This window comes from Centropristis striata, chromosome 11, assembly GCF_030273125.1.
Source record: "Centropristis striata isolate RG_2023a ecotype Rhode Island chromosome 11, C.striata_1.0, whole genome shotgun sequence".
Taxonomy (NCBI): domain Eukaryota; kingdom Metazoa; phylum Chordata; class Actinopteri; order Perciformes; family Serranidae; genus Centropristis; species Centropristis striata.
The window spans coordinates 20,309,435-20,321,679 of NC_081527.1; the positions used below are offsets into that span (position 1 = coordinate 20,309,435).

Genomic DNA, 12,245 nt, shown 5'->3' on the forward strand with positions numbered 1-12,245 from the left:
TACATCCACCTCTCCTGTGCATACCACAGCAAACACTCTTGGCTCAATTGAAATCCTGTCATCTAATCCTGGGTTTGATGGTGTGTTTCCCCATTATGAAATAATTGAAGTAACTTTAGTAAATTAGCTCCATATTTGTGTTGATTTATAGCAGTTAAATCCTCTTATGTTTTCTGGCTTTCCGTGGTGGCGTCTCAGTGTCCTGTGTTGTCCTACACTGATACACTGTCAACAGTGTAAATGCTTTCAAATAAACACCACATGTCTTTGTTTTGTTTTGTATCTAGTTGGTCATCAATGTTCAAGACCCATAGAACATCCGAGGTACATAAACGCCATCTGCTGTTCATTTCTGGCTATCTGTCCGTTGTGTGACTGACATTTGTCTCGCCTGTCGTCTGCTGTGTAAATGTTCTTTTGAGGTAACAGGCATGTGTATCAGCCGTGAACACGATACAACCGTGACCTTTTTCTTGGCCTGGCTGAGAGGTCAGGTGGAAGGCCATGTCGATCCGATTTTGGAGAGTGCACATTGCAAACATTCTGTGAAAACGGTCTCATCCCAAAGAAATGCATTACTTGGGATTTTTTCCAAATCTATAGTTGCTAAAAAACATGGCCAGGTGCTGATGTGTTGTGCTCTAGGTGCCATGACTACTGGCTGAGAGTGACTCCTGGACGATGCCAAAGGTTGTGGAAATACCATCCATGATATCATTTGATGCTGTTGGGCATCAAGGCAAGGCAAGTTTATTTGTATAGCACAATTCAACACAAGGTAATTCAAAGTACTTTACATACACATTAAAAACAGCAAGACACAATTGTAAAAACAGTCAATTAAAACAGGGAAATAGAAAATAGAAAAATACAAATAAGATAAAATAAGATACAGCAGGATAAGAAAATAGATAAAATAATAAAAAGCATTGCGTAGTTAAAAAGTAAGGGCAGTAGAGAACAGCAGATAAGTGTTAAAGTTAAGAGTACGCTGCAGTAAACAATAGTGTTTTTAGTCCTGATTTAAAGGAGCTGACCGTTTCAAGAAATGTAGACCACAGAAAGAGCAAATATATAGGTGAGTTAAAACTTATAAAATCTAAAATCTTGAAATGAATGTGGGACAGACTCTTATAAAAGAGTTCTCTATCAATTTGTTGTCATTTTCTTTTTGTCAGTATACTTTCAGGAGCATGGCAACCAAACACAGTAGCGAGAACAAGATGAAGCAGAGGCAAGCAGCAACAGTGGATTACCGTCTGATAGAGTTTCGGGGAGTTTAAATCAGGGCTCAGCGGCCTGCTGCTGTCAGTCATTGGCACTGGGGGAAAGCCCGCTCTGAAAGACCTGGAAAATACCATGGAAGCCAAAGAATAGGGAAGTAAGGGCTACGACTTGCTACCCATTTTTTTTTAACCAGACTCTTAAATACAGGAATAATAATAATAATTAAATCTCTAAATCTGTGATGAAATTAAGCATAATGAAAAGAAATGCCATGTTATCTAATAATTGCTGTGTCATGCTGAATCATTGTCATGGGGAAACATTTGACACATCACTGTATTTTAGGCTTTTGCATGATATGAAGTCATAATTTAACTATGGGCCTGACCAGCTGGGTAAAGCAGCTGTCAGCATGATGTCTGTGGAATACAATGTGTCATAAGCTCCAGGGCAAGTTCAATTACATTTACATATTATAGCAATTGAGGCCTAACACATACTGCATACACATAGAAATGGATAATAGGAAGCTTCTGGTCATCCTGTACGTCAATTTTTTACTTTGTTTATTGTGTGAATGTGTGAATGAATGCCACTCAAAATATGAGTGTAGGAAGGTGGAGAGAGTCTGTAACCATAACTGTGTGAGATAAATTATTTAAAAGGTGCTCGAGTATTTTTATTTATTATTTGTGCAATATGAACATGAGATCTATATTTCATTTTTTAAATATCATGGTTCTACTCAATTCTGATATATAGCTATAGTTAGTTTTTTTGCTTATTGTTTTTATTATTATAATTATGGTTTTGTTTAAGATGTTCATAAATAAAAGGGAAAAACCTAACCCTAACCCTAACAACAACATAAAATGTAGCCAAAAATTTAGGAGAATAGGGAAACTGTTAAAGTTTACAATGAAAAAAAAAGAGATACCTGGATTTTTTCCAAGGACTCCACTGCTCAAGGGAACTTTCACACATTCAGTCAAGTTAGATTTAATTAGGCTCGTCCACATGCTCAGCTCGCACTACGCACTGTGGTAAGATGAGTCAAAAGATCATTAGATACAGATAGAAGTGGCAAAAGATTGATTTGCATGTCACAACTTTGCTCACACGAGAAAGTACAAATTAATTTGCAGTTCCTTCTTGGTTTTGATTAAATTAGTCTGATGTCATCAGTAGATACATTTTTGGGGCATTTATGACTGCCTGTGTAAATTTTAACTAAATAAAAAAAAGTATTAGCATCAAACTTTACTTAAAATACCAAAAGTAAAAGTACTTATTGTTAAGAATTGCCCATGTCAGTGGAATCTATAATAACAGTGGATGATAATTATTGATTCATTAATATGTAAGCATCACTAATGACGCAGCTGGTAACGGTGGAGCTAATTTCAGCCACATTATGTATATTATATAATATAAATATAATATAATAATTTAAAATAACATAATATATATTACTGCTGGATAGCTTAACCCAGAATAATACATTGTGATCAATTAGTTAATTTATATTTTGTATAATAATAATAATAATAATAATTATTATTATTATTATTATTATTATTATTATTATCATTATTTAATACTGCTACACTGTTAATAATGATATAACTTTGTTGCCACTTAAATACTATTTTAACTTTTTTTGTTGTTTTTTTTAAAGTTATTTATCATAGAATCAATATGGACGTTTGCAACTTGATCTCGTTGGACTTTTAAAATGACACTAAATATATTTGATTTGCTTTTATATATTATATTGGCTTCAAAAATGTTGTGGAGTAGACGTGTAAAGTACCATAAATTGGAAATCATTAAATACAGAACTTAATCAAAGGGACTTGTTGCTTACACTTGTAAAAGCGTCCTCTCTGGAGGTTTCGGTACAGTAGCTATATTGTAGGGATGCACGATATTATCGGCATGATATCGGTATCGGCCGATATTGGCTTGAAAATAAACTATCGGACATCGGCCAACACGCCGATATCAGCCGATATAATAAACTGATTAAATAATGGGGTGACATCACCTCTCTGTTGCACCTTGTTTGTAGCTCATGGAATTGTGCAGTGTAGTCTGAGCCCTCCTATTTATTTATGTTCTGATTAGGGACTGAAGCTGCTTATATATTTTTGTACTTTTTGTGATTTTGTTTGCACAGTGCAGATTGAGTCGTCACATATTGGGCTCCTGTTTCAAGTTAAATTTAAATTTAAGCAGCAGTCTGTAAGGTACATGTAGTTTTATTCAATTTGGGTTTAATTGCTGTACAGTTGCACTTTTCACATGTTCCCAGTGAACACAGGTCATGTGTACTTATTTTGTCAATTGGGAAATTGGCCAAATTTGCCCTGATTGTGGGTATTAGTTGTGTGGGAAAAAAATATCGGCATCGGTAATCGGCTAAATGAGTTGTAAAAAATCGGCATATCGGATATCGGCAAAAAAAATTCCAATATCGTGCATCCCTACTATATTGAGTGTTACTTGTTGTTAAGGGCTTGACTGTCCGGCCTTGTGGTCTGCAGCCTGCAGCAGTGTGCAGCCCAGCAGAGGCCGGGCCAGCCTGCTCCGCTTCTCCTATCTCCTATCTCCTCTCTCCTCTCTCCACAGCAAATGACAAGTCTATTTTGGAAAGGAGGCTGCGCCAAAATAGGCACGTCAGCTATTTGGCATGATGTGGTACCGGAGAAGAAAGAAAAAATAAGTCTAGTCAACCGCCCACCGCAGGAGACTGGGGGATGTTCCACCATCCTGGATTTACAACCATTTCAAGGATATCTGAGCACAAAGAAGACATTTTTTGTGGGATTTTAAACACTGATAGTGGAGTCAACCGGACGGCCAACTGACGTTTTAGGCCACATGGTTCAGCGCCCGTTTTACCTGAGTGGCTGAAGACTCAAGGTGAAAAAGTAATATTAGACAGAAAAAAATGATGTTATTATATCAGCTATACATATAACATGACCGACGTTTTTAGCAGTTTTTCTATTTATTTCCACTTTTATTCTTATGGATATCTTTATATTATACTTTTACACCTGAAACGGTTAACTGTTAAGTGCTACTTTGAGTTAACGTTATGTGATATAACCGTAATTACAAACGTTTGTGCTACTGTTTTGGCAGTTTTACAAACCGCAAATTATAGCAATTTAAATACAACATATGCTTTAAAAACATGTTTTACTTAGCAGATATACACTGTGAGAAATTACGTATGTTTCCGAAGTGGAAGCTTTATCAAACAGCTGATATCCCTTTCGCTTCTACAAATGGCAATGGACAGAGACGGGGCCTGACAGCTGAGGTTATTTTTGGGACAGGCAGTTCAAGCGACAGAGGTGACAAAGCTGCCAAATGTCACTCTTTGAAAGACACATATCTGCTCTATTCGACCTTGTTACAGGGAAATGTGTTTGTTGTTAAACCACCTTCCTATTGAATAGACTGCGTGGGATGAAGTTAAGTCTTTGTATTGATGAGTCTCTGCAGGGCCTGGACAGGACCATGTTGACTGGCACTTACTGTAACTGCCTGCCATAAATATGCCTATCTGGACTGTGGCTTTATCTCTATTTTCATAGCACAACATATTTATAGACAACACTTAACACACTGTCACATTTCACAACGGTTTGGGTACATTTGACAGGGTTTCTTTGTAATTTAATATGTGGGGATATAAAACAGCAGACACAACTTTTGTATATAAATATGTAGCCAAATTTGCTACATTTCAGCAGGAATAGTATTAGTTTTCCCTAGGTACTGAAAATGTATTTTGGTGTTTGGTAGCTAACAAACTATCAAACCACTACCTGCTTCTATAAGTCGCACTGAACATATTATTTTTTTAATACATGCAGAGCTTCTATTAAGACTTTCGGACAGCTTTGAACAACATGTCATGTCGTATGAAGTCATCACCCTAATAAACAAACTTGAAACTCAATTGTTAGTGTGTAACTAGTGTTAGTTATTTCATGTTATCTTGTTTGATGTTGCATAATATCATTATTAAGCCCCAGCCTGGTACTGTATTGTAATATTCTGCTATTCTTAAATTACAGAAACAAACAATGGATCCAAACTTGTTCGGAGGAGTCCCCAGGTTCCTCACCCGCCCAAAGGCATTCTCAGTGTGTGCGGGAAAGGATGCCTCACTGAGCTGTACTATCGTGGGCAGCCCGACTCCAGCGATCACCTGGGAAAAGGACAAGCTGAAGCTGACATCTGGGGGACGCTTCAAGACCGTGGAGGATGGAGATGTGTACCGCCTGAGCATCTATGACTTAACACTGGAGGACAGTGGGCAATACATGTGCCGAGCCAAAAACAACGTTGGGGAAGCTTATGCTGCTGTAACCCTCAAAGTGGCCTTGCCAACAGAGATGGCTCAGAGGGCCCCTGTTTTCATGGTTAAGCCTACTTCTGCTCGTGTAGGTTTGGGAGGCGATGTTGTATTTCACTGCCGAGTTGCAGCTTACCCTGAGGCCAACTTTGATTGGGAGAAAGATGGCCGCTACTTGGGGGAGAGTAACCGCATCAAGATTGTAAACGACAGTGACAGCAGCACCTTAAAGATCCAAAGTGTGCGTAACCTGGACAGCGGCACCTACACCTGCAGAGCCCAGAACACTGTTGGCCGTGGACACACTGCAGCAGCTCTTGTTGTAGATGCCCAGGATTCCCGCCACCTGACTGGAGACAAGAACACCTCCCTTCTTTCACACCTACAAAAGCGCAAGGAGGAAATGAAGAAAGACATCTCTATCTATCGCACTGAAGAAAGATCCTCTGTCTCTTCCTCCACAACCAGCATCACAGATGGTTTGAGTCTGGAACACGAGTGGAGGGCATCTGCACTGGCAAAGCTGCCCAAAGGTGTGTTCACCCGTACCTGCACAGTGACTGAAGGCAAGCATGCCAAACTCAGCTGCTTTGTGACGGGTCACCCTAAGCCCCACATTATCTGGAGGAAGGATGGAACAAACATCAGCGAGGGCCGCAGGCATGTCATTTATGAGGATCAAGCTGAGAACTTCATCCTCAAGATCCTCTACTGCAAGCAGACTGATAATGGTCTCTACACCTGCAATGCAACCAATATGGCTGGGCAGACCTACAGTGCTGTGTTGGTGACAGTCAAAGGTAAGATGGTCATGCCTTAAAGATCCAGTCAGGTGTTTAGGATTTAGTGGCTTCTAGTTGTGAGCTTGCAGATGGCAATCAGCTGAATACCCCTCTGCTCACTCCTCACTTTCTAAGAGTGTAGGAGAACCTATGGTAGCCTTCAGGTAACAAAAAGCGTGAAAGGCCCTCTCTAGAGCCAGTTCTTGGTTCTGTTTTGGGCAAGCGACCAGCTCCTTGGCTGAAAAATGATGCTACCACAGGCGGAGTAAGGCACTGCAAAGATAGCGACGACTGCAGCCATAACTCTGAGGTTCACAATGTCTCTTAAGAAACCTATTCATAACATCACAAAGACTTTGTCCATGTTATCCTGTATACAGTCTGTGGTGCTGTGCCCCTGTAGAAACATGGCAATGCAACATGTCAGTCTCCGTAGACCTGCTCACTGAGTAGATATATAAGCTAACAGCACACAATGATTATTAGTTTTGCATGATTATGCACTAATAAAAGTGTTTTATATTATATTACATTTCTGCTGATAGAGCCCCATAAATCCTACACACTGGACCTTTAAGAAAATGTTGCATAATATTGATACACTTTATTGGATTCAAGAAAATCCTATGCAAATGAGACTCATTAGAGACATTTTAATTAAATATATGTATAATTTGACAGCGCATATGACATTGAAGAGGATGTCACTTTAGCCCACTGTTTATCTAGAATTTAGAGCATCTACTAAGCAAGGGTCTGAATTATGATGATAGCCCTGATAACATTTTCTTTGATATTATCAAATCCCATTAAAAAAAACCCATATATGAGTCTGTCTCTCAATACTTTCCAACCTCTCTACCATGGCTGCTGCCAAGTCATTTCCTTGAACAGCTGAGTACTGTACATTACTCAAACAGGAGTGAATATTCATTTGTTGGGGCTATATTGAGCTGAAAATTAATACACATTTGGTGCTCTACTAAGTATTTATACACCAGGATGGTGTATGTGGGATTTACTGAAAATAAACTACAGTGCCTATGTCTGTCGCAATGTCACCAAGTTCAGCAGTGGGGCTCATTTATCTGTTTTTAAAGGTTAAAGAGGCAAATTTTATAAAAATAACTTTTTGTTATATTTTCTGAAACTGTCAACACATCCTGACAGCATTACATGAAACAGGTAATCTGTGAAAAAATCAGGTTGCTCCAGCTCTTTCTAGTGCTCCCAATGGCATTTACAAGAATCCACCATGCCTGGACAAAACAACCAATCAGAGCCGGGAAGAGTCTCTGACACAGTGTCAATCGCTGCTTGAGAGACTAAAGGCTGACTAGTAAGCTAGCCATGCTTTAATGCTGCACTAGTTAATGTTATAGAAAATAAGCTGAACAAAGTTGTCACGTATATGATGATAGCAATGTGCTTTCCTACTAAAAAAGTGTGTGTTTCAATTTTACTAATTTTGCTGCTGGCTAGTTAGCTAGCTATCTTGCTAATTTCACCATGCTTTCATGCTGCACTGGTTAGTGGTGAGCTTGTGGCTAATGGAAGCACTGGGGATAAAGGATTCTTCGTATAACTTTACGCCACTAAGAGACTACTTCGCCAGGAGGAGAGTGGATTGCAGATTGGTTGTTTTCCCTCAGGTGTGGAAGATTTTTGCAAATGCCATGAGGAGCAGCCAGAAGACCACTTATTTTTTTAAACAGATTATCAGTCTCCAGTACGAACCTGGTCTCACAGGAATCCGTGAAATAGCCATGGATTCGCTTAACTCAAAATCCGTGGAATAGCCACGGAATCACTAAAATTTTTCGTGAAACTGACACGGATTTCGCTACAATGCAAGTTAATATTTTTTCCTATTGGTTTGTTCCAAGTCACGTGACTTTTATGGTTCCGGTGGTCAGAACAAAAAACATGGTGGACAGTTCTCTCATTTTTAGCGAAAAAATCAATATTTTGACTTAGTTTCTGCATAAAAATGGATTTTGATCACATTTCTAGCGAGAAATATATGTTTTATTTTCTAAATATTCACTCAGTGAATGTACATAATCACTTTGTATGTTGGAATAGCCACAGGATATGACTGTCATTAACTTGCATTGTAGCGAAATCCGTGTCAGTTTCACAGAAATTTGAGTGATTCCGTGGCTATTTTGAGTTAAGCGAATCCGTGGCTATTTCACGGATTCCTGTGAGACCAGGTTGCCAGTACTACTGTCAGGATATAGTGACAGTTTTAGCAAATATGACAAACATTTTTTTTTCAATGAGTTATCTGCCGAACCTTTAATAGCAATAAAAATGGAGGTATGTGGCACCAAGTAATAAGCTTTATGTTAGTAGGATAAACTCACTGTTGGCACGTGCACCACTGTAAGTGTTGTCCAAATCACTATACCAAAGCCTCATTTAAACCTCTCAAAATGTGCATGGCTTTTCACAACAAGGTTGAATTCTGGCTTACGCTCTGAAGGAGGGTGTTGTGTTGCATCTATTTTCTGCTGGTGTTGAGTAGTTCACAGATGCTAAGATGGTCACTCACTCACTGGAGCGCATTGGCACCTCTGTGAGTGAGACTTCCCTTGGGCAGAAATTGGCCTGAAGGATGAAACTGTAGGGTTGTAGACATATGTCAGTATGTCCGTTAATGAGGGCTGTGCCACGGATTTACCTGTAAATTGCTGGTTGGCCTAAAGGAAAATGGATACTTCTGTTTTTTGTCTTGCAGGTTGTTTGCAGGATTTAAAGGGGGATTTTGCAATTGAAAATATTCATTTTGAAAACGTTGTGGTTGCATAACAATTCATTCAATTTACAGTACATATACATAAAATTGTAGAATTGTCACTTCTGATATACCAGTAATAACAATGGACATAAAAGAAAAAGTGTTCCATTCCTTTTCAACAAAATAGAAACATTGTACTTTGTGTAATTTTTAATTTTACAACTATTTGTTGGATTATACATCAGCAGAAAGAGAAGTCAGGCACATTTTTAATAGTTAATTTTTTGGAAGGGTTGTTAATGTTTAGTATGTACTGTGAGCTGTCGAAGCTTGGGACCAAATTATAAGTTAAGGTTCACTTTAGGGGCCAAACTATATGGCTCCTAAACTTCAATTTCCCCCAGTGTTTTTCTGCAACCTGGTATTCTCAAGGTAAAAATAACAAAAGCTCACTTGTCCTTTGGATCGTACATTATGGAAAATACTGTAAATATTTTAATATAAATATAACAGTTACTTTACATTGATACTTTAAGTGAACCCAGTGCTCTTCAACCATAACTCAAAGGGGAGTTCCACATGTCTCAACACTTGATTCCTCAGTTTAAAGTGTTGGCTCGGATCCAAAGTATGGATATGGATACAGTTTGAAACTGAAACCCTCATTTGTGCTGCAGAGTGGAGTAAAAAAAAAAAAAACAAGTAGGGGAAATGTACAAGATGTACTCTAACTACTTGAAATATCGGGTGTAGTAAGCCCATTGAAACCTTCAGTTCATATTGAAAAAGTCATCAAAATCTTAACAATTTTCAGTAACAATATTTTTACAGGTATTAGGCACTGATAACTTTTAAGATTGTCATATTGTGCTTATTACCATTACATGCCTGATGTGTTTTGATTGTTTTCCTACTGTCCAGACAGCCAAACCTTGGCTTCAACAACCAGGTTTCACAGTTGAATACAGAAAGAGCTTCAAGAGCTTCTGATTATTGAGAACAGTGTTGAATAGCCAAGTCTCAAATCTTAGGTGCCCAAATCAATGCACACATTATATGTCCAATATTATGGAATGTCTCACAAGCAAGATTCTAGTTGGCCCAACTTGATCTTAATGTCACACTCTTCTGATGTAGAGATTACATGGAAATTAATGTAGAAACATTAGGAAAATGGTGCTGCATTTTGATAGTTGATAGACACTTGCAACATCAATGAATATCATCAATATGACTGCGTAACCTGAAGATTCTGTTATTTGTCATTGTTTTAGAGCCTAAGGTGCCATTTAGAAGGAAGCTGCAGGATGTGGAGGTACAAGAAAAATCGTCAGCCACACTGCTGTGTGAGGTGCCTGTTAGTTATACCCAGGCCAACTGGTTCATGGAGGAAACACGACTGGCACAAAGTAATAAATATTATATGGAGGAGGAAGGCACCTTGCGTCGTCTCACCATTCACAATGTCACCACCAACGACGATGGAGTCTATATCTGCGAGATGAAAGAGGGCAGTCGCACTGTGGCTGAGCTCACAGTCCTGGGTATGGTTGAGATTTTATTGTCTTAATTCCCTAATATAACCTCCTTAAAATACTCCTAAAATTTAGGAAATTAAGAAAAGCTACTCAGTGTGAATGTGTTTAATTATGGAACATCTACTTCTTCTCATTTTCCAGGCAACATCACTAAGAAGCTTCCTCGGAGGACAGTAGTCCCTGTCAGTGACACTGTCATCTTCTGCGTGGAGCTGGAGCACCCCTTTTCAGATGCCTACTGGACCCGCAATGGCGAGAGGCTGAAAGAAGATTCCCGTATTTCCATTGCCTGCGTGCTCAGACAGTACACCCTGACAATTAGAAATTGCCAGGCAGATGACTCAGGAGAAGTGGCCTTTGTGGCTGGAGACTGCAAGACTTCCACTCGATTCTCTGTCACTGGTGAGGAAGACATTTCAGATTCATTACATTTTTGTTCTCACCTGTTTGCATGTTACATGTAGTAATTAATGTGTAAAGGATCTAGACGGTTAGGAACATTGATATAGTAGCAAAAAACAAATTACTAAGTAAAGATATAGTGGAGTAATGGTGTCCTGAGCAGAGAATGAGGTCACATTCCCTGTGTGTGTTGTGTGTAATCCAAACTTCACTGTTCTTTGTTTCGGTAGCCAAGCCTGCAGCAAACCTCAAACATCTAGCACGCATACAGTATAGACCAAAGCAAAATATTAGATATTTAATAAGTTAGTTAATGTGAACACCTCATGGAATTTCCTTAATATTCAAATAACCATCCAAAAAAAAAAAAAAAAATTTCAATCAATATTTATCTGATTCTATAAACAGCATGATCATCACTTTTTTTTCCTGCTCTAGCTGCAAGGAAGCACCCTCCAGATCCCCCAGTCGATGCTGTGGTGCACAACAAGACTGACTCATCCATCACCATTCAGTGGTCTCCTCCTGACAGTGACCGCCCCGTGCCCATCAAAGGCTACGTTGTGGAGAGGAGGAAGATAGGCACTCAGACATGGCAGAGGTGCAATGCTGGAGAATCTCTGGTTTCAACAGAGATCACCATCTGCAACTTCTCAGAAGAAGCCACCTATCAGTTCCGTATCTCTGCTATGAATGACTTTGGCCAGAGTCCCTACCTGGAGGTGCCTGGAACCTTCTACCTCGGTAAGTCTCTGTGACATTTGTGATTTGTCGTTCATGGCTATGTGCTGTTGTTGTATGCATTCAAGAATTGTTTTCTCATGTCTGGTTTTCCTCCAGAACCCAGTGCTGAAATCAGGAAAGGCCTGATGAACAGCACTGCATTCTCTGGTGAAGAGTTTTCTATCTCCGTGGACCTGTCTTCTGTTTGCTCCGGGTTCTGGTCTCTAAATGGGCGCCTCCTGCGAAGTGGAGCCGACTACCTCATCACTAGGTCCAAGACCACACACACTCTGCTCATCCGTGTCGTGACCGTGGAAATGAACGGAACTGAGGTCAAGTTTGTGGGTGGAGGCTCGCAAAGCAGTTGCATCCTATCTGTAAAGGGTATGCACTCATATTCAGTTACTGTAGAGAAAAATCTAAATCATATAAATAAACATTAGTACATCTGCTTT

At 39.2% G+C, this 12,245-nt stretch overlaps 1 protein-coding gene across 1 annotated transcript in view; it reads left to right on the forward strand.

Moving 5' to 3' along the window:
* The first annotated feature begins 3,903 nt into the window (after positions 1-3,903).
* obscnb (obscurin, cytoskeletal calmodulin and titin-interacting RhoGEF b) overlaps positions 3,904-12,245 on the forward strand; it is a 70,904-nt gene continuing 62,562 nt past the window's right edge. The window contains exons 1-6 of the mRNA XM_059344818.1: positions 3,904-4,152; positions 5,322-6,402; positions 10,402-10,671; positions 10,807-11,067; positions 11,506-11,811; positions 11,908-12,174. Of these exons, the coding sequence (XP_059200801.1) occupies positions 5,331-6,402; positions 10,402-10,671; positions 10,807-11,067; positions 11,506-11,811; positions 11,908-12,174 (2,176 nt within the window). The 5' untranslated portion in view covers positions 3,904-4,152; positions 5,322-5,330. The remainder of the gene's footprint in view (positions 4,153-5,321; positions 6,403-10,401; positions 10,672-10,806; positions 11,068-11,505; positions 11,812-11,907; positions 12,175-12,245) is intronic.